Raw genomic sequence first — 21,371 nt, forward strand, 5'->3', positions numbered from 1 at the left:
AACACATTAAAAGAAGTCTGGCTTTTAAACTGAAGCATCACCTGTCAGAAGGATTCCCTCCTCTCTTAAATCTCTTCTTCTTTGACCCTCCCACCCCCACTAAAGCACTCTCTCCTTAATTGCAGTAATTTTACAACAAGAGATTAATTTTGGCAAATATTTTACACAAAGTACACTCCAAAACTTCTATTATAGTCAGTCATCTATTGGTACAAAAGAAGGTATCCTCTTCTACTGCCTGTCACTGACACTCACCATTTCATTGGGATGAACCAAAAATAAATAGATCCCTGGATGTTTGTCAAAAACTTGAAAGGAGCAATTAGCTTGTTCCATCCGGCAAAGTGCTTCAACACATAATTCATCTAAATAGAAAAAATAAAGCAGTAAATGTAAGATAAAACTTCCCAACCTAATGAGATTTCCTAAATCTGGCTCCTTCAGTTACTCTGTAAGTAAATGAAAAGTTTCTCATTTTTTTTTTAAACTGAGGCAAAAAACAGTGTAAATGTAGGAACAATGTATTCAATCTTCTGAAAGACTGACTGGTATATATGTGGCAGTCACGAAAGACTGTGGTATACATATATATGGTAGTCATCACGTAATTTATAATATATTCCTATGAATGACTCTGACTTTACTAGTACAAACGTCTTCTTTCACACGGGGCATAATTATCTCCAGAGGGCATTTTCTTAGAAGTAGGGTTAGAGTCCAATTCCACTAGCATTTTACATGTTGACCCCAGGTGAACTTCATTTTGTATCAGAGTGGTAACAACTCTGTCCACAAATGGCTATCTTGTCCTGCTCTCAGTTACCGAGTACCCCATTTCCTCAACTGGTTGAAATACTATCATCATCAAAAACTAAATTCCACAAATACACTTGGTTTCCTTCTCGACTCTCTACACTGTTCCATCAGTCTATCTGTGCCAGCACTATCCTAATCCCATTGCTTTATGGAAATTTGTTACTTTCAGAAGTGTACTGAACAGACTTACACATGCATCTTATCAGATGACCCAACTCTATTTTATCAAGCCTCAAAAGAATATCACAGTGAGAGTGGTTAGCTGTCATCCAGGTCAAGAAACAAAACATCAACACCCCAGCTACACAATTGTGTTTAATTTAATGAAAAATTAAGCTTATATACTTTTCTGGATATGGTACTGTTTAATAAACGCTTGAAAAATGACTTTAAAAATCTATTTTGAATTTATTTAGGAAGAACTGATTTCTCTAGTAAATCTTTAGATCTACTTTTCAGTATACTGAAATAGAATAGAGAAATAAGTTAAATAACATGACAAGATAGCGATCAAAAAAATCTAGGAAGTGCATTATTCTACAGGGCAACCACTTGACCTCAGCAAGTCAAAAGTTACAGCAAAAGAAAAACAATGTGTGTGCATGGATGTAAGAGTAAATGATTCTGGATTAAAAGAGACATAAGAAACACGAACTAAATGGAACCAATGCAAAGTCCTTGACTGCACTCTAATTTAAATAAACCTGCCAAAAAAAATTCTGCAACTACTGGAAAAATCTGAACATGGCCTAGATACAGTAGTAGGTACCTAAAGGTACTCTTGTTTTGTTAGATTTGACAGATCATAAAAATGTCTTCAAGAGATTTGTATTAAGAAATGCAAATACAAAGGACCAAAATCTAGGCAGTTATAATATGCTATGTCATAGTAATTACTAAAAACTACTACAGACCAGTGGTTCTGAACCTGGCAATTGTGCCTCTCTCTGGCCCCACCCCACAACTCCCAAGGGACATTTGGCACCACTATTTTTGGTGGTCACAACCAGGACAGAAGGAAGAGAAAGCCACTACTGACATCTAGTGGAGAGAGGTCAGGGATGTTCCTATAACATCCTACAGGCCCACCCACCAAGAATTATCCAGTTCAAAATGTCAACAGTGCCAGGTCTGAGAAACCCTGCTATAGACAGATTCCAAGAATGAAAATTAACTGAATGAACAGATGAATAAATGGACAGATAAAGCAAGGAGAGGTAGATGTTAGCAACTGCAGAATCATCTATGTGGTATATATATGGTATTCACTGTGTAATTCACTTTACTATGTTTGGAAAAAATACTAAGTACCCTAATTATACATTCAAGGAACAGAGTTTTCAATATAGATAACCAAAATTCTTACAATTCTTAAAACTGATACAACTGTGAAAACCCATGATACTCACTGACATGCTCATGTAAAAGCAGATATGGATATTTCAGTATTTCAAGAAGAGGAACTCGAAGCTTATTTTCAAAGTCTTGGCCAGTGAAGTCAAACAGCTGTGCCTCTCCGTTGTTGTCTACTATATATAACTCATCATCATCTCCAATTTCTGCCTTCATGGATCTTTCAAAGTGATTTATGAGACGTAAGGTTTCTAATTCCCATAAAACCTACAGGAAAAGAAAAATGAACCATGTGCTCTGTATCTTATGATCAACAAAATATACTGCATGCAACGATCCTTCTAGAAAGTCTTTTCGTAAGTAAAAAAATTCCTAAGTTTAAAGAAGTACTAACACCACATATTAGATTTATTTGAAGAAAACAGTCACTAAACGTGGCTTAGTGACTTTTATGATACAGGAACATGAGCACATTGAGTATGAGACGTTTAAAACATTGCTTTTGTGGAGTTCTGCTATATCTCTGTCAACTACACTCTGTTGAAAAGGAGAAGGTGGAGCTTCTTTGCTGAGGCATAAGATGGGCCTTCTGTGACTCCCCTTTTATGTTCCAGCCATAGGTAACTACCTCGAAACATCAGTTTTAGCATAAAGACACTAGTTAGGTTTGTAGCTAGAGAATTCTGTACATGACAAAGTTCATAGTCATTCCCTCTCCTCTTTGTGGTATTACACATATCTTCATGGTCTATGCTCCATTTTCCATCAGATACATGTAATAAACTAAATATTCAAAGCCACACATTTAAAATTGTATGTTTCACTTTGGTTACTATGACTAAAAAACATGCTTGTCCTTACTGATTTTGGGGGCTTCCCTGGTAGCTCAGTGTAAAGAATCCACCTGCAATGCAGGAGACTGCGGTTCAGTCCCTGGGTCAGGAAGATTCCCTGGAGAAAGGAAGGGCTACCCACTCTAGTATTCCTGCCTGGAGAATTCCATAGACAGAGGAGCTGTTATGTGTTCACGGAATTGTTAAGAGTCAGGAGATGACTGAGCAACCAACACTTTCACTTCACTGACTTATACCACCTACCCATTAAAAAAATGAAGAGAGGAGAAGGAAATGGCAACCCACTCCAGTATTTTTGCCTGGAAAATTCCATGGACAGAGGAGCCTGGTGGGCTACAGTCCATGGGGTTGCAGAGTCAGACACAACTGAACACACACACACACCATGCGCCCATCCCCGTCTACTTTTATTCCTGATCAGACTCTTAGCCACTGCAGGGACTACTTTTGGAACCTCATCCTCAGGTTCCTCAGGTCTGCCTTGGAGGTGTTGCTGGTGCCCACTTTGGAACCCAGATGCCTCTGCTTCACAGCGCTCTCCTGGCAGGGCACAGGGAAGCAGCAGGTGGCCATGCACTCGGTTTGCTCCTGGAATGGCTCCCATGTGATTACTATGTCTTTTCCATGTCACCTTCAGTGTGGAAGCCTCCTCAGCCCTTCTTCTAAGCTGAGGTTCACCTCTCTGAAAGAGGAGCTTGGGCATTGCTGAACTACGCTGATCTCTGCAAAAGCAAGATGCATTTTCTCCCAAGGTCTGTGGCGGTCAGCTCCCAAATGAAGCTTATTTAATAAAGGAATTAGTTTTAATTGAGAAAAAAAAATAGAGAGGAGTGGTCTCAAGAAGGCAGAGGAATAGGACAGGGAGACCACTTTCTCCCCCACAAATTTATCAAAAGATCATCTGAATGTTAAGCAACTTCCACAAAACAACTTCTGAACGCTGGCGGAGGACACCAGGCATCCAGAAAGGCAGCCCAATCTCTATGAGAGGAAGTAGGACAAAATGTAAAAGACAAATCAGAGACAAAAGATTTAGGGATGGAGACCATCCTGGGGAGGGAGTCGTGAAGGAGGAGAAGTTTCCACACAGTAGGAAACCCTCTCACATGCATGTCTGTGGGGAGTTTTGGAATCTCAGAGGGCAACCTAACTGGAAGGGCGAAAAAAAAAAAAACAAACCCACAGAATACATGCCTAACGGCAACTATATGCGGAGATGGAGAAGTGGCACAGACGCTCGCGTCTGCCACCAGTTGAGTGGGGACTGTGCAGGGACGCACAGGCTGCATCACTGGTCCTTAGGGTAAGGACTGGGCCTGAATGTCCTGAAGACAATATGAGGAGCTCATATGAGATAGCTATCCAAACCATGGGATGGCCAGAGAGACAAAAAAATAGAAAAACACCTTTCCCGCGAAAGGCTCTAACACTACATGATGACCCCTGGTGTGCTCACCCAACAAAGGATTGCGCAAATACCAGAAGAGAGCAAGCCGAATACCAAAGGAGAGCAAGTCAGCTGCCATACAGGGCCCTCCACCTCTGGAGGCAGAGAGGGAGGCATGCAACAGCCAGAGCCAGAAGGCAAGGGACTGTTTCAATCTCGGCCCCAGAGTCCACATCTTCCACCAAACTGTGAGCAGGCTCCCAGTTGCTAACCACATCTTCCTGGGATCCTGTATGGCTGACATCTGCCAGAAGTGTCACAGCCTGATCAGCTCCCAGGGGAGACACACAGCACACCTGGACTCTGCTCTTGCAGCACACCCAGGAAACTGAGCTGCCAGGACCCGGGAGGTGAGATGCACGGCCCGCCTGAGACCATGAACTCGCTGAGCACCGGTCACCCGAACAAAACACACAGCCCGTCTGGGTCTGTGCCCTTGTGGAGCCCCCAAGAACCTAAGCAGCTCAGACATGGGACGTGCACAAAATGCAGGGCCCACTCGGGACAGCGCCCTTGCAGAGCATCCTGGAGCCTGAGCAGTGTGGACACAGGAAGGACACGCTGTCTTGGGCTGTGGCAAACCCAGTGCGGTCCATCCATGCGAGCACTCCCTGCACATGCCAGCAGTATTTGCTGCAGTATCCCTCCCTCCCACAACACATCTGCACAAATGAGCCTGAACAGGTGGCCACCTTCACCCCCTTGTGTCAGGGCAGAAATTAGACACTGAAGAGACCTGAGAACAGAGGGAGCCAAAATAAACAAAGAAGGGGGAACCACTCTGGAAGTGACAACAAACTAAAAAGGTGCAACAAACTAAAACCCTGCAGTTAATACTGAGACAGTGCATTTGAGGGGTACCTGTAGACCTTGGGAACAAGTACAAGCCAGAACAAAGGACTAGCTGACACTGAACTGACCCCACAGTGCCCACAACAGCACCAGAGAAATTCCTAGATATATTTTTACTATTACCACTTTTTAAATTTTTTAAAACTTTTAGTTCTTTATTACTCCTTTAACTTTCATTTTTATAGTCTACTATTACCACCCCCCCAAAATTTTTTTTATAAATTTAGAATATTGGGGCATTTCTTTTTTAGAAATCAAATTCCATATGTTTTTTTTTTATTTTTGTGATTTTATATTTTTTATATTGCATTTTTTGAGACTCTAACTCTATACTAGGTTTTTAATCTTTGCTTCTTTGTATTTGTTATCAATTTTGTACCTTTAAGAATCTCATCTACAGTATCCATTTTCACTAAGGGATTTGATTACCGGCTAGAATGCCCTCTCTCCTTTTGACTCCCCCTTTTCTCCTCCTGGTCACCCCTAACTCCCTCCTCCCTATTCTCTTCTCTATATAACTCTGTGTATCTCTCTCGGTGTTCCTGGCCATGGAGAATTGTTTCAGCATTAACCTAAGGGTTTAATCTTCTGTGCTGTATGGTTGGAGAAGTCTTGAGGTTACTGTAAGAAAAGGACCAAAGCCAGAGTCAGTAGGCTTAACTCCAAAACTTTAAAACATCAGAGAACCCCTAACTCCAGGGAACTTTAATAGACAAGAGCTCACGTAAAATTCTCCATACCTACACTAAAACCAAGCTCCACCCAAAAGCCAAAAAAGTTTCAGTGCAAGACAAACCACACTAATTCTCCAGCAAAACAGGAACACAACCCTGAACATTAAAACATGGGCTTCCCAAAGCCATGCTGAACCCATAGGCAACCCAAAACTCACCTACTGGACACTTCATTGCACTCCAGAGAGAAGACCTCCAGCTGCACCCACCAGAAGACAGACACAAGCTCCCGCAACCAGGAAACCTTGACAAGCCACTAGTCCAAACCCACCCACAGGAAGCAAACTCCACAATTAAGAGGAACCACGAACTTCCAGCCGGCAGAAAGGGCACCCTGAACACAGCAATCTAAACAAAATGGAAAGGTAGAGAAATATTTAGCAGATAAAGGAACATGATAAAAACCCATTAAATCAAACAAAAGAGCAGACAGTCTACCTGAAAAAGAATTCAGAATAATGATAGCAAAGATGATCTGAAAGCAAAATGGGGAGTTACAGATAAATAAGACTAGAGGCACAGAGTAGAAGACGCAAGAAATGTTTAACAAGGACTTAGACGAAATAAAGAACAGTCAACAATGAACAATGCAATAACTGAGATTAAAAGCACTCTAGAGGGAACCAACAGGAGAATAACAGCGACAGAAGAGAGGATAAGTGAGGTAGAAGATAGAATGGTGGAAATAAATGAAGCAGAGAAGAAAACAGAATTAAAAGAAATGAGGACAATCGCAGAGACCTCTGGGACAAAGCTAAATGCCCCAATATTCGAATCATAGGTGTCCCAAAAGAAGACAAATAGAAAGGCCATGAGAAAAAAACTTAATAGTCAAAAACCTCCCTAAAATAGGGAAGGAAATCGCCACCCAGTCCAAGAAAACCAGAGTCCCAAACAGGATAAACCCAAGGCAAAACAACCCAAGACACATATTAATCAAACTAACAAAGACCAAACACAAAGAGCAAATATTAAAAGCAGCCAAGGGAAAAGCAACAAATAACACACAAGGGGATTCCCATAAGGATAACAGTTATCTTTCAAGAGAAACTCTTCGGGCCAGAAGGGAATGGCAGGACATTCTTAAAGTGATGAAAGTGAAAAACCTACGAGGGGGAGGGAGCCAAGATGGTGGAGGAATAGGACGGAGAGACCACTTTCTCTCCTACAAATTCATCGAAAGAACATTTGAATGCTGAGCAAATTTCACAAAAGAACTTCTGATCGCTAGCAGAGGACATCAGGCGCCCAGAAAAGCAGCCCATTGTCTTCGAAGGGAGGTAGGACAAAATATAAACGATAATAAGGGAGTCAAAAGAGCTACGGACGGAGACCCGTCCCGGGAAGGCAGTCTTAATAGAGGAAGTTTCCAATCACCAGGAAACCCTCTCACTGGTGGGACTGGGGGAAGTTTTCGGCACTGTAACTGGGAGGAAAAATTAAACAAGGCCCACAGATTACGTGCCTAAAAGCAACTCCCAGCAGAAAAGTACCCCAGACGCCCGTACCCGCCAGCAACAAGCGGGGCGGAACGGAGAGGAGCCGGCGGCATTGCTTAGGGTGAGGTCCGGCCCGAAGACCCTGAGAGCAATCGGAGGGAGCTTTTTTAAACTGTGGGATAGCAAGGGACAAAATTAACCGGCCCGAACACACTGCCGGCGGTTCGGAAAACAAAGGGACTGAGAATCTCCAGAGAAGAGCCGGCCCATCCCCGCTGGAGGTAGGAGGCAGGGGGGAGGGGAAAAGGGCAAATTCAGCCCCTGAGAAGCCACCCCCTCCCACACTGCAAACAGGCCTCCGGGTTCTAGCTAAAGACTTCCTGAGACCCGACTGGCGGTGCGTGCTGGGGCCGAGGAGGGAAAAAGCGCGCCGTACCCGGGGAGAGAGGGCGCCCAAGCCTCTAGCTGCCTGGGCCGCTCGCCGAGGAGGGAAAAGGCACGCCGCACCTAGGGAGAATACGCCCAAGCCTCTGGCTGCCTGGGCCGCTCGCCGCGGAGGGATAAGGCGTGCTGCACCCGAAGAGTGCGCCCAAGCCTCTGGCTGCCTGAACCGCCCAGGCCGGGGAAGGCACAAAACGCAGGAGCAACCGAATCTGCGCTTTTGTGGAGTACCCGAAAACTGGAACCGCACTCAACGCAGGGCCCGCTCCATATAGAGCAGCCGGGAGCCTGAGCAGTGTAGACGGCGAAAGCACAGACACCCGTGAGCGGGGCAAATCCAGTGTGGCCGGAACACGGTGAGCGCTATCCACACAGAGCGGTGTCTGTCTGCAGCGCCCCGCCCTCCCCGTAGCAGGACTGAACTGAACTAGAGAACCTAAATAAGAGATCACCTCCGCCCGCCTGTGTCAGGGCGGAAATTAGACACCAAAGAGACGGCAAACAGAAGCCAAATAAACAAAGGGAACCGCTTCAGAAAGGACCGGTGCAACAGATTAAAATCCCTGAAGGTAACACCGAATACCCGGGAAGGGGCCTACAGATATCGAGAAGTGTAAGCTGGAAAGAGGAGCTATCTGAAATTGAACTGAACCTACGTTGACCGCAACAACCTCAGAGAAATTCCTAGATATATATGTACTTTTTTTTTTTTTTAATTTAAAAAAAAAAAAAAATTTTTTTTTCTTTCCCTTTTTTTTTTAAAATTTTTTATTTTTTCTCTTTCATTTTCTTTTATAATTCCCTATTACTCCCCCATTACTCCTCAACTTTCATTTTCATATATTTTTACGATTTTTTTATTTGGGAAAAAAAAATTTTTTTTTTTTTCTTTTCTTTTTTTTTTTTTTTCTTGTTTTTCTCTCCTATTTCCTTTTGGAGTCCTCTAATACTCCTCTATTATTCCTTAACTTTCACTTTCATTTCACTATAGCCACAAAAAAAAAAAAAGAGAGAGAGAGAAACCCTATTTTTAAACTGAACTTCATATACAGTTCTAAATTTTTTTGTGTGTTTTTGTTTTTAAATACTGTATTTCAAAGAGTTTAACCTCTACACTAGATTTTCAATCTTTGTTATTCTCCCTCAGAACACCTCTACTTCCTCCATTCCCCTTCTCTTCCCAATCCAACTCTGTGAATCTTTGTGGGTGTCTGGGCTACAGAGAACACTTTGGGAACAGATAACTGCATAGATCTGTCTCTCTCCTCTTGAGTCCCCTTTTTCTCCTCCTGCTCACCTCTATCTCCTTCCTCCCTCTCCTATTCTTCATGTAACTCTGTGAACCTCTCTGGTTGTCTCTCATGGTGGAGAATCTTTTCACCATTAACCTAGAAGTTTTATTATCAGTACTGTATAGTTGGAGAAGCCTTGAGACTATTAGAAGAATAAAACTGAAATCCAGAGGCGGGAGACTTGAGCCCAAATCCTGAGAAAACCAGAAAACTCCTGACCACACGGAACATTAAGGAATAAGAGACCATCCAAAAGCTTCCATACCTACACCAAAACCAACCACCACCCAAGAGCCAATAAGCTCCAGTACAAGACATACCACGCAAATTCTTTAGCAACGCAGGAACATAGACCTGAGTGTCAACATACAGGCTCTCCAAAGTCACACCTAACACAGAGACCCATCGCAAAGCTCATTACTGGACACTCCATTGCACTCCAGAGAGAAGAAATCCAATTCCACGCACCAGAACGCTGACACAAGCTTCCCTAACCAGGAAACCTTGACAAACCAATCGTCCAACCCCACCCACTGGGTGAAACCTCTACAATAAAAAGGAACCTCAAACCACAAGAATACAGAAAGCCCACTCCAGACACAGCAATCTAAACATGATGAAAAGGCAGAGAAATACCCAACAGCTAAAGGAACATGAAAAAAGCCCACCAAGTCAAACAAAAGAGGAGGAAATAGGGAATCTACCTGAAAAAGAATTTAGAATAATGATAATAAAAATGATCCAAAATCTTGAAAACAAAATGGAGTTACAAATAAATAGCCTGGAGACAAAGATTGAGAAGATGCAAGAAATGTTTAACAAGGACCTAGAAGAAATAAAAAAAAATCAATTAAAAATTAATAATGAAATAAATGAGATCAAAAACACTCTGGAGGGAACCATGAGTAGAATAACAGAGACAGAAGATAGGATAAGTGAGTTAGAAGATAAAATGGTGGAAATAAATGAAGCAGAGAGGAAAAAAGAAAAAAGAATCAAAAAAAATGAGGACAACCTCAGGGACCTCTGGGACTATGTGAAATGCCCCAACATTCGAATCATAGGAGTCCCAGAAGAAGAGGACAAAAAGAAAGGCCATGAGAAGATACTCGAGGAGATAATTGCTGAAAACTTCCCTAAAATGGGGAAGGAAATAGCCAACCAAGTTCAAGAAACCCAGAGAGTCCCAAACAGGATAAACCCAAGACGAAACACCCCAAGACACATATTAATCAAATTAACAAAGATCAAACACAAAGAACAAATATTAAAAGCAGCAAGGGAGAAACAACAAATAACACACAAAGGGATTCCCATAAGGATAACAGCTGATCTATCAATAGAAACCCTTCAGGCCAGAAGGGAATGGCAGGACATACTTAAAGTAATGAAAGAGAATAACCTACAACCTAGATTACTCTACCCAGCAAGGATCTCATTCAGATATGAAGGAGAACTCAAAAGCTTTACAGACAAGCAAAAGCTGAGAGAATTCACCACCACCAAACCAGCTCTTCAACAAATACTAAAGGATCTTCTCTAGACAGGAAACGCAGAAAAGTGGTATAAAAGTGAACCCCAAACAACAAAATAAATGGCAACGGGACCATACCTATCAATAATTACCTTAAATGTAAATGGGTTGAATGCCCCAACCAAAAGACAAAGGCTGGCTGAATGGATACAAAAGCAAGACCCCTATATATGCTGTTTACAAGAGACCCACCTCAAAGCAAGGGACACATACAGACTAAAAGTGAAGGGCTGGAAAAAAATATTCCACGCAAACGGAGACCAAAAGAAAGCAGGAGTCGCAATACTCATATCAGATAAAATAGACTTTCAAATTAAGTCTGTGAAAAGAGACAAAGATGGACACTACATAATGATCAAAGGATCAATCCAAGAAGAAGATATAACAATTATAAATATATATGCACCCAACATAGGAGCACCGCAATATGTAAGGCAAACGCTAACGAATATGAAAGAGGAAATTAATAGTAACACAATAATAGTAGGAGACTTTAATACCCCACTCACAACTATGGATAGATCAACTAAACAGAAAATGAACAAGGAAACACAAACTTTTAACGGACACAATGGACTAGCTAGACCTAATTGACATCTATAGGACGTTTCACCCCAAAACAATCAACTTCACCTTTTTCTCAAGTGCACACGGAACCTTCTCCAGAATAGATCACATCCTGGGCCATAAATCTAGTCTTGGTAAATTCAAAAAGACTGAAATCATTCCAGTCATCTTTTCTGACCACAGTGCAGTAAGATTAGATCTCAATTACAGGAAAAAAATTATTAAAAATTCAAACATATGGAGGCTAAACAACACGCTTCTGACTAACCAACAAATCATAGAAGAAATCAAAAAAGAAATCAAAATATGCATAGAAATGAATGAAAATGATAACACAACAACCCAAAACCTATGGGACACTGTAAAAGCAGTGCTAAGGGGAAGATTCATAGCATTACAGGCCTACCTCAAGAAACAAGAAAAAAGTCAAATAAATAACCTAACTCTACGCCTAAAGCAACTAGAGGAAGAAGAAATGAAGAACCCCAGGGTTAGTAGAAGGAAAGAAATCTTAAAAATTAGGGCAGAAATAAATGAAAAAGAAACTAAAGAGACCATAGCAAAAATTAACAAAGCTAAAAGCTGGTTTTTTGAAAAAATTAACAAAATTGACAAACCATTAGCAAGACTCATTAAGAAACAAAGGGAGAAGAACCAAATTAACAAAATTAGAAATGAAAATGGAGAGATCACAACAGACAACACTGAAATACAAAGGATCATAAGAGACTACTACCAGCAGCTCTATGCCAATAAAATGGACAACTTGGAAGAAATGGACAAGTTCTTAGAGAAGTATAACTTTCCAAAACTGAACCAGGAAGAAATAGAAGATCTTAACAAAACGATCACAAGCAAGGAAATCGAAACTGTAATCAGAAATCTTCCAGCAAACAAAAGCCCAGGACCAGATGGCTTCACAGGTGAATTCTACCAAAAATTTAGAGAAGAGCTAACACCTATCTTACTCAAACTCTTCCAGAAAATTGCAGAAGAAGGTAGACTTCCAAACTCATTCTATGAGGCCACCATCACCCTAATTCCAAAACCAGACAAAGACGCCACAAAAAAAGAAAACTACAGGCCAATATCACTGATGAACATAGATGCAAAAATCCTTAACAAAATTCTAGCAAACAGAATCCAACAACATATTAAAAAAATCATTCATCATGACCAAGTGGGCTTTATCCCAGGAATGCAAGGATTCTTTAATATCCGCAAATCAATCAATGTAATACACCACATTAACAAATTGAAAGATAAAAACCATATGATTATCTCAATAGATGCAGAAAAAGCCTTTGACAAAATTCAACATCCATTTATGATTAAAACTCTCCAGAAAGCAGGAATAGCAGGAACATACCTCAACATAATAAAAGCTATATATGACAAACCCACAGCAAGCATCACCCTCAATGGTGAAAAATTGAAAGCATTTCCCCTGAAATCAGGAACAAGACAAGGGTGCCCACTCTCACCACTACTATTCAACATAGTTTTGGAAGTGTTGGCCACAGCAATCAGGGCAGAAAAAGAAGTAAAAGGAATCCAGATAGGAAAAGAAGAAGTGAAACTCTCGCTGTTTGCAGATGACATGATCCTCTACATAGAAAACCCTAAAGACTCCACCAGAAAATTACTAGAGCTAATCAACGAATACAGTCAAGTTGCAGGATATAAAATTAACACACAGAAATCTCTTGCATTCCTATACACTAACAATGAGAAAACAGAAAGAGAAATTAAGGAAACAATACCATTCACCATTGCAACAAAAAGAATAAAATACTTAGGAGTATATCTACCTAAAGAAACAAAAGACCTATACATAGAAAACTATAAAACACTGATGAAAGAAATCAAAGAGGACACAAGCAGATGGAGAAATATACCGTGTTCATGGATTGGAAGAATCAATATTGTCAAAATGGCTATACTACCCAAAGTAGTCTATAGATTCAATGCAATCCCTATCAAACTACCAACAGTATTTTTCACAGAACTAGAACAAATAATTTCACAATTTGTATGGAAATACAAAAAACCTCGAATAGCCAAGGTAATCCTGAGAAAGAAGAATGGAACTAGAGGAATCAATCTGCCTGACTTCAGACTCTACTACAAAGCCACAGTCATCAAGACAGTATGGTACTGGCACAAAGACAGATATATAGATCAATGGAACAGAATAGAAAGCCCAGAGATAAATCCACGAACCTATGGTCACCTTATCTTCGACAAAGGAGGCAAGGATATACAATGGAAAAAAGATAACCTCTTTAACAAGTGGTGCTGGGAAAACTGGTCAACCACCTGTAAAAGAATGAAACTAGAACACTTTCTAACACCATACACAAAAATAAACTCAAAATGGATTAAAGATCTAAATGTAAGACCAGAAACTATCAAACTCCTAGAGGAGAACATAGGCAAAACACTCTCCGACATAAATCACAGCAGGATCCTCTATGACCCACATCCCAGAATTTCAGAAATAAAAGCAAAAATAAACAAATGGGACCTAATGAAACTTAAAAGCTTTTGCACAACAAAGGAAACTATAAGCAAGGTGAAAAGACAGCCCTCAGATTGGGAGAAAATAATAGCAAACGAAGCAACAGACAAAGGATTAATCTCAAAAATATACAAGCAACTCCTCCAGCTCAACTCCAGAAAAATAAATGACCCAATCAAAAAATGGGCCAAAGAACTCAACAGACATTTCTCCAAGGAAGACATACAGATGGCTAACAAACACATGAAAAGATGCTCAACATCACTCATTATCAGAGAAATGCAAATCAAAACCACAATGAGGTACCATTATACGCCAGTCAGGATGGCTGCTATCCAAAAGTCTACAAGCAATAAATGCTGGAGAGGGTGTGGAGAAAAGGGAACCCTCTTACACTGTTGGTGGGAATGCAAATTAGTACAGCCACTATGGAAAACAGTGTGGAGATTTCTTAAAAAGCTGGAAATAGAACTGCCGTATGACCCAGCAATCCCACTTCTGGGCATACACACCAAGGAAACCAGATCTGAAAGAGACACATGCACCCCAATGTTCATCGCAGCACTGTTTATAATAGCCAGGACATGGAAGCAACCCAGATGCCCATCAGCAGACGAATGGATGAGGAAGCTGTGGTACATATACACCATGGAATATTACTCAGCCATTAAAAAGAATTCATTTGAATCAGTTCTAATGAGATGGATGAAACTGGAGCCCATTATACAGAGCGAAGTAAGCCAGAAAGATAAAGACCATTACAGTATACTAACACATATATATGGACTTTAGAAAGATGGTAACGATAACCCTATATGCAAAACAGAAAAAGAGACTCAGATGTATGGAACAGACTTGTGGACTCTGGGAGAAGGCGAGGGTGGGATGTTTCAGGAGAACAGCATTGAAACATGTATATTATCTAGGGTGAAACGGATAACCAGCTCAGGTTGGGTACATGAGACAAGTGCTCAGGCCTGGTGCACTGGGAAGACCCAGAGGGATCGGGTGGAGAGGGAGGTGGGAGGGGGGACTGGGATGGGAAGTACATGTAAATCCATGGCTAATTCATATCAATGTGTAACAAAAACTACTGTAATGATGTAAAGTAATTAGCCTCCAACTAATAAAAATTAAAAAAAAAAAAGAAAAAGAAAAACCTACAACCAAGATTACTCTACTCAGCAAAGATCTCATTCAGCTATGAAGGAAAAATCAAAAGCTTTACAGACAAGCAAAAGCTGAGAGAATTCTGCATCACCAAACCAGCTCTTCAACAAATGCAAAAGGATCTTCTCTTGACAGGAAACACAGAAAAGGTTTATTAAAAAAAAAAAACTAAAAGAACAAAGTAAATGGTAACAGAATCATACTTATTAATAACTACCCTAAATGTAAATAGGTTAAATGCTCCAACCAAAACACAAAGACTGGCTGAATGGACTCAAAAACAAGACCCCTATATATGCTATCTACAAGGGACCCACCTCAAACCTAGGAATACATATATACTGAAAGTGAAGGGCTGGAAAAGATATTTCATGCAAATGGAGACTAAAAGAAAGCAGGAATAGGAATACTCGTATCAGATAAAATGAGCATGATAATAGACAAAGAAGGACATACTATATAATGATCAAAGGATAGATCCAAGAAGAAGATATACCAATTATAAATATATATTCACCTAACACAGGAGCACCTCAATATGTAAGGCAAATGCTAACTAAGTATGAAAGGGGAAATTAACAGTAACAAAGTAGCAGTGGGGGACTTTAATACCTCACACTCACACCTATGGACAGATCAACAAAACAGAAAATTAGCAAGGAAACACAAACTTCAAATGATACAATGGACAGTCAAACCTAATTGATATCTATATGGCATTTCATCCAAAAATAATGGATTTCACCTTTTTCTCAAGTGCACATGGAACATTCTCCAGGATAGATCACATCATGGACTGTAAATCTATCCTTGGTAAATTTTAAAAAATTGAAATCATTTCAAACATCTTTCCTGATCACAATATGGTAAGATGAGATGTCAACCACAGGAAAAAAGATTAAAAATACAAACATGGAGACTAAACAACATGCTTCTGAATAACCAGATCGAGAAAGAAATCAAAAAGGAAATCAAAATATGCATAGAAACAAATGAAAATGAAAACAAGACAAATCCAAACCTATTAGCTCAGTTGTTCAGCTGTGTCGACTCTTTACGACCCAATGGACTGCAGCACACCAGGCCTCCCTGTCCATCACCAACTCCCGGAGCATGCTCAAACTCATGTCCATCAAGTCAGTGATGCCATCCAAACATCTCATCCTCTGTCATCACCTTCTCCGCCTGCCGTCAATCGTTCCTAGCATCAGGGTCTTTTCTAATGAGTCTGTTCTTCGCATCAGGTAGCCAAAGTACTAGAGCTTCAGCATCAGTTCATCCAGTGAGTATTCAGGACTGATTCCCTTTAGGATGGACTGGTTGGATTTCCTTGAAGTCCAGACTCTCAAGAGTCTTCTCCAACACACAGCTCAAAAGCATCAATTCTTTGGCACTCAGCTTTCTTTATGGTCTCACATTCATACATGACTACTGGAAAATCCACAGCTTTGATTAGATGGACCTTTATTGGCAAAGTAATGTCTCTGCTTTCTAATATGCTGTCTAGGTTGGTCATAGCTTTTCTTCCAAGGAGCAAGCGTCTTTTAACTTCATTGTTGCAGTCACCATCTGCAGTGATTCTGGAACCCATGAAAACTCTCCCACTGTTTCCACTGTTTCCCCATCTATTTGCCATGAAGTGATGGAATTGGATGCCATGATCTTAGTTTTCTGAATGTTGATTTTTAAGCCAGCTTTTTCACTCTCCTGTTTCAATTTCATCAAGAGGCTCTTTAATTCTCTGCTTTCTGCAATAAGGGTGGTGTCACCTGCGTATCTGAGGTTATTGATATTTCTCCCAACAATCTTGATTCCAGCTTGTGCTTCATCCAGCCTGGCATTTCACATAATGTACTCAGAGAGTTAAGTAAGAAGGGTGATAATATACAGCCCTGACGTACTCCTTTCCCGATTTGGAACCAGCCTGTGGTTCCACGTCCAGTTCTGTTGCTTTCTGACTTGCACACATAGTTCTCAGGAGGCAGGTCAGGTGGTCTGGTATTTCCATCTCTTGGATTTTCCAGTTTGTTGTGATCCACAGTCAAAGGCTTTGGCATAGCCAATAAAGATGTTTTTTCTGGAACTCTCTTGCTTTTTTGATGATCCAACAGATGTTGGCAATTTGATCTCTGGTTCCTCTGCCTTTTCTAAAACCAGCTTGAACAGCTGGAAATTCACAGTTCATGTAGTACTGTTGAAGCCTGGCTTGGAGAATTTTGAGCACTGCTTTGCTAGCATGTGAAATGAGTGCAAGTGTGCAGTAGTTTGAACATTTTTTGGCATTGCCTTTCTTTGGGGTTGGAATGAAAACTGACTTTTGCCAGTTCTGTGGCCACTGCTGAGTTTTCCAAATTTGCTGGCATATTGAGTGCAGCACTTTCACAGCATCATCTTTCAGGAATTGAAAGAGTTCAACTGGAATTCCATCACCTCCACTAGCTTTGTTTGTAGTGAGGCTTCCTACGGCCCACTTGACTTCACATTCCAGGATGTCTGGGTCTAGGCGAGTGTTCACACCACCGTGGATGTCTGGGTCTAGGCGAGTGATCACACCACCATCGTTATCTGGGTCATGAAAATCTTTTTTGTACAGTTCTTCTGTGTATTGTTGCCACCTCTTCTTAATATGTTCTGCTTCTGTTAGGTCCATACCATTTCTGTCCTTTATTGTGCCCATCTTTGCATGAAATATTCCCTTGGTACCTCTAATTTTCTTGAAGAGATCTCTAGTCTTTCCCATTCTATTGTTTTCCTCTATTTCTTTACACTGATCACTGAGGAAGGCTCTCTTGTTCTTCTTTGAACTCTGCATTCAAATGGGTATATCATTTCCTTTCTCCTTTGCCTTTAGTTTCTCTTCTTTTCCCAACTATTTGTAAGGCTTTCTCAGACAACCGTTTTGCCTTTTTGCATTTCTTTTTCTTGGAGATGGTCTTGATCACTGACTCCTGTACAATGTTAAGAACCTCCATCCATATTTCTTCAGGCACTCTATCAGATCTAATCCCTTGAATCTATTTGTCACTTCCACTGTACTCATAAGGGATTTGATTTAGGTCATACATGAATGGTCCAGTAGTTTTCCCTACTTTCTTCAATTTAAATCTAAAATTTGCAATAATTTTCCAAAATCTATGGGGTTCAGTAATAGCAGTGCTAAGAGGGAGGCTCATAGCAATACAAGTCTACCTCAAGAAACAAGAGAAACATCAAATAAACAAGAGAAACATCAAATAAACAACCTAACTTTACACCTAAAGCAACTAGAAAAAGTGAACAGAATCCTGAAGTTAGTAGAAGGAAAGAAATCATGAAAATTAGAGCAGAAATAAGTGAAAAAGAAACAAAGAAGACTATAGCAAAAATCAACCAAAGTAAAAGCTTGTTTTTTGAGAAGATAAATAAAATAGACAAACCTTTAGCCAGACTCATCAAGAAAAAAAAGAATCAAATCAATAAAGTTAGAAATGAAAACAGAGAAATCACAACAGACAACACAGAAATACAAAAGATCATAAGAGACTACTATGAGCAATTATATACCAGTAAAATGGACAACTTGGAAAAAATGGACAAATTATTAGAGAAGTGTAACCTTCCAAAACTGAACCAGGAAGAAACAGAAAAGTTTAACAGACCCATCACAGGCACAGAAATCAAAACTGTAATAAAAAATCTTCGAAACCAAAGCGCAGAACCTGGCTTCACAGGTAAATTTTAGCAAAAATTTAGAGAAGTACTAACACCCATCCCACTCAAACTCTTCCAGAAAATTGCAGAGGAAGGTAAACTCCCAAATTCATTCTATCCCATCACCCAAATATCAAAATCAGACAAAGATGCCACAAAAAAAGAATACTACAGCCCAGTATCACTGATGAACATAGATGCAAATGTCCTCAACAAAATTCTAGCGAACAGAATCCAACAGCATATTAAAAAGATCATACATCATGACCAAGTGGGCTTTATCCCAGGGATGCAAGGATTCTTCAATATTTGCAAATCAATCAATGTGATACACCATATATTAACAAACTGAAAGATAAAAACCATATGATCATCTCAATAGATGCAGAGAAAGCCTTTGACAAAATTAAACACCCATTAATGATAAAAGCTCTCCAGAAAGCAGGCATAGAAGGAACATATCGCAACATAAAAGCCATATATGACAAATCCACAGCAAACATTTTCCTCAATGGTGGAAAACTGAAAGCATTTCCTCTAAAATCAGGAACAAGACAAGAACGCCCACTCTCACCACTACTATTCAACATAGTTTCAGAAGTCCTAGCCACACCAATCAGAGAAGAAAAAGAAATAAAGGGAATCCAGACTGGAGAAGAAGTAAAACTCTCACTGTTTGCAGGTGACATGATCCTCTACATAGAAAACCCTGAAGACACAACCAGAAAATTACTAGAGCTAATCAATGAATATAGTAAAGGTGCAGGATATAAAATTAATACACAAGAATTCCTTGCATTCCTATACACTAACAATCAGAAAACAAAAAGAGAAATTAAGGAAACAATCCCATTCACCATTGCAACAAAAAGAATAAAATACTTAGGAATAAATTTACCTAAAGAAACAGAAGACTTACATACAGCAAACTATAAAACATTGATGAAAAAGAAATCAAAGATGACACAAATAGATGGAGAAATGTACCATGTTCATGAACTGGAAGAATCAATATAATGAAAGTGAGTATACTATCCAAAACAATCTATAGAGTCAATGTAATCCCTATCAAGCTACCAACGGTATTTTTCAAAGAACTAGAACAAATAATTTCAAAATTTGTATGGAAACACAAAAAACCTTGAAAAGCCAAAGCAATCTTGAGAAAGAAAAACGAACTGGAGGAATCAACCCACCTGACTTCAGACTATACTACAAAGCTAGTCATCAAGACAGTATGGTACGGACACAAACAGAAATAGAGATCAATGGAACAAAATAGAAATCCCAGAGATAAACCCACACACCTATGGACACCTTATCTTCAACAAAGGAGGCAAAAATATACAATGGAGAAAAGAATCTCTTTAACAAGTAGTACTGGGAAAACTGGTCAACTATTTGTAAAAGATTGAAACTAGTATGTTTTCTAACACCATACACAAAAATAAACTCAAAATGGATTAAAGATATAAATACAAGACCAAAACCTATAAAACTCTCAGAGGAAAACACAGGTAGAACACTGTCTGACATAAATCACAGCAAGATCCTCTATGACCCCACCTCCCAGAGTAATGGAAATAAAAACAAAAATTAAAAAATGGGACCTAATTAAACCTAAAAGCTTTGCATAATGAAGCAAACTATAAGCAAGGTGAAAAGGCAGTGTTCAGAATAGGAGAAAATAACAGCTAACAAAACAACTGACAACGAATTAATCTCCAAAATATATAAGCAGCTCATGCAGCTCAATACTAGAAAACTAAATGACCCAATCAAAAAGTGGGCCAAAAAACTAAACAGACATTTCTCCAAAGAAGATATAGAGATGGCTAACAGACACATGAAATTTATGCTCAAAATGACTCATTATCAAAGAAATTCAAATCAAAACCACAATGAGGTACCATCTCGAGCCAGTCAGAATGGCTGCCATCAAAAAGTCTATGAACAATAAATGTTGGAGAGTGTGTGGAGAAAAGGGAACCCTCTTACACTGTTGGTGGGAATGCAAATTAGCACAGTCACTATGGAGAACAGTGTGGCAATTCCTTAAAAAAAAATGGAATTAAAATTGCCATATGACCCAGCAATCCCACTGCGGGGGAGACACACTGAGGAAACCAGAATTGAAAGAGAACATGTATCCCAACATTCACTGCAGCATTGCAGTGACAACAGCTTGGACATGGAACCCAGATGTCTACCGCAGACAAATGGATAAGGAAGTTTTGGTACATATACACAATGGGATATTACTCAGCTATAAAAAAGAACGTGCTTGAGTCAGTTCTAATGAGGTGGATGTAACCGGAGCCTATTATACAGAGTGAAGTTAAGTCAAAAAGAGAAACACCTATGCAGTATATTAACGCATATATATGGAAATTAGAAAGACAGTAACAATGACCCTATATGCAAGAGAGCAAAAGAGACACAGATGTAAAGAACAGACTTTTGGAAGAAGGCAAGGGTGGGATAATTTGAGAAAATAGCATTGAAACATGTATATTACCATATGTAAAACAGATGACCAGTGTAACGGGCACTCAAAGCCAGTGCTCTGGGACAACCCAGAAGGATGGCGTGGCAAGGAAGATGGCAGGGCGGTTCAGGATGGGGGGGACACATGTACACCCATGGCTGATTCATGTCGAT

The 21,371-nt window shown here is 40.0% G+C and overlaps 1 protein-coding gene across 5 annotated transcripts in view; it reads right to left on the reverse strand.

Annotated features, from left to right (window-relative positions):
• Positions 1-21,371, reverse strand: part of SETX (senataxin) — an 87,770-nt gene that overhangs the window by 54,704 nt on the left and 11,695 nt on the right. For all 5 annotated transcript variants that reach the window (XR_011483387.1, XM_070454885.1, XM_020910999.2 and 2 more), the window contains 2 exons: positions 2,226-2,436; positions 256-365 (listed from right to left, as the gene is read on the reverse strand). Coding sequence is in view for 4 of the 5 variants with exons in the window: in XM_070454885.1 (XP_070310986.1) it covers positions 256-365; positions 2,226-2,436 (321 nt within the window). In the remaining variant the exon portion in view is untranslated. The remainder of the gene's footprint in view (positions 1-255; positions 366-2,225; positions 2,437-21,371) is intronic.

Source organism: Odocoileus virginianus, chromosome 2, assembly GCF_023699985.2.
Source record: "Odocoileus virginianus isolate 20LAN1187 ecotype Illinois chromosome 2, Ovbor_1.2, whole genome shotgun sequence".
Taxonomy (NCBI): domain Eukaryota; kingdom Metazoa; phylum Chordata; class Mammalia; order Artiodactyla; family Cervidae; genus Odocoileus; species Odocoileus virginianus.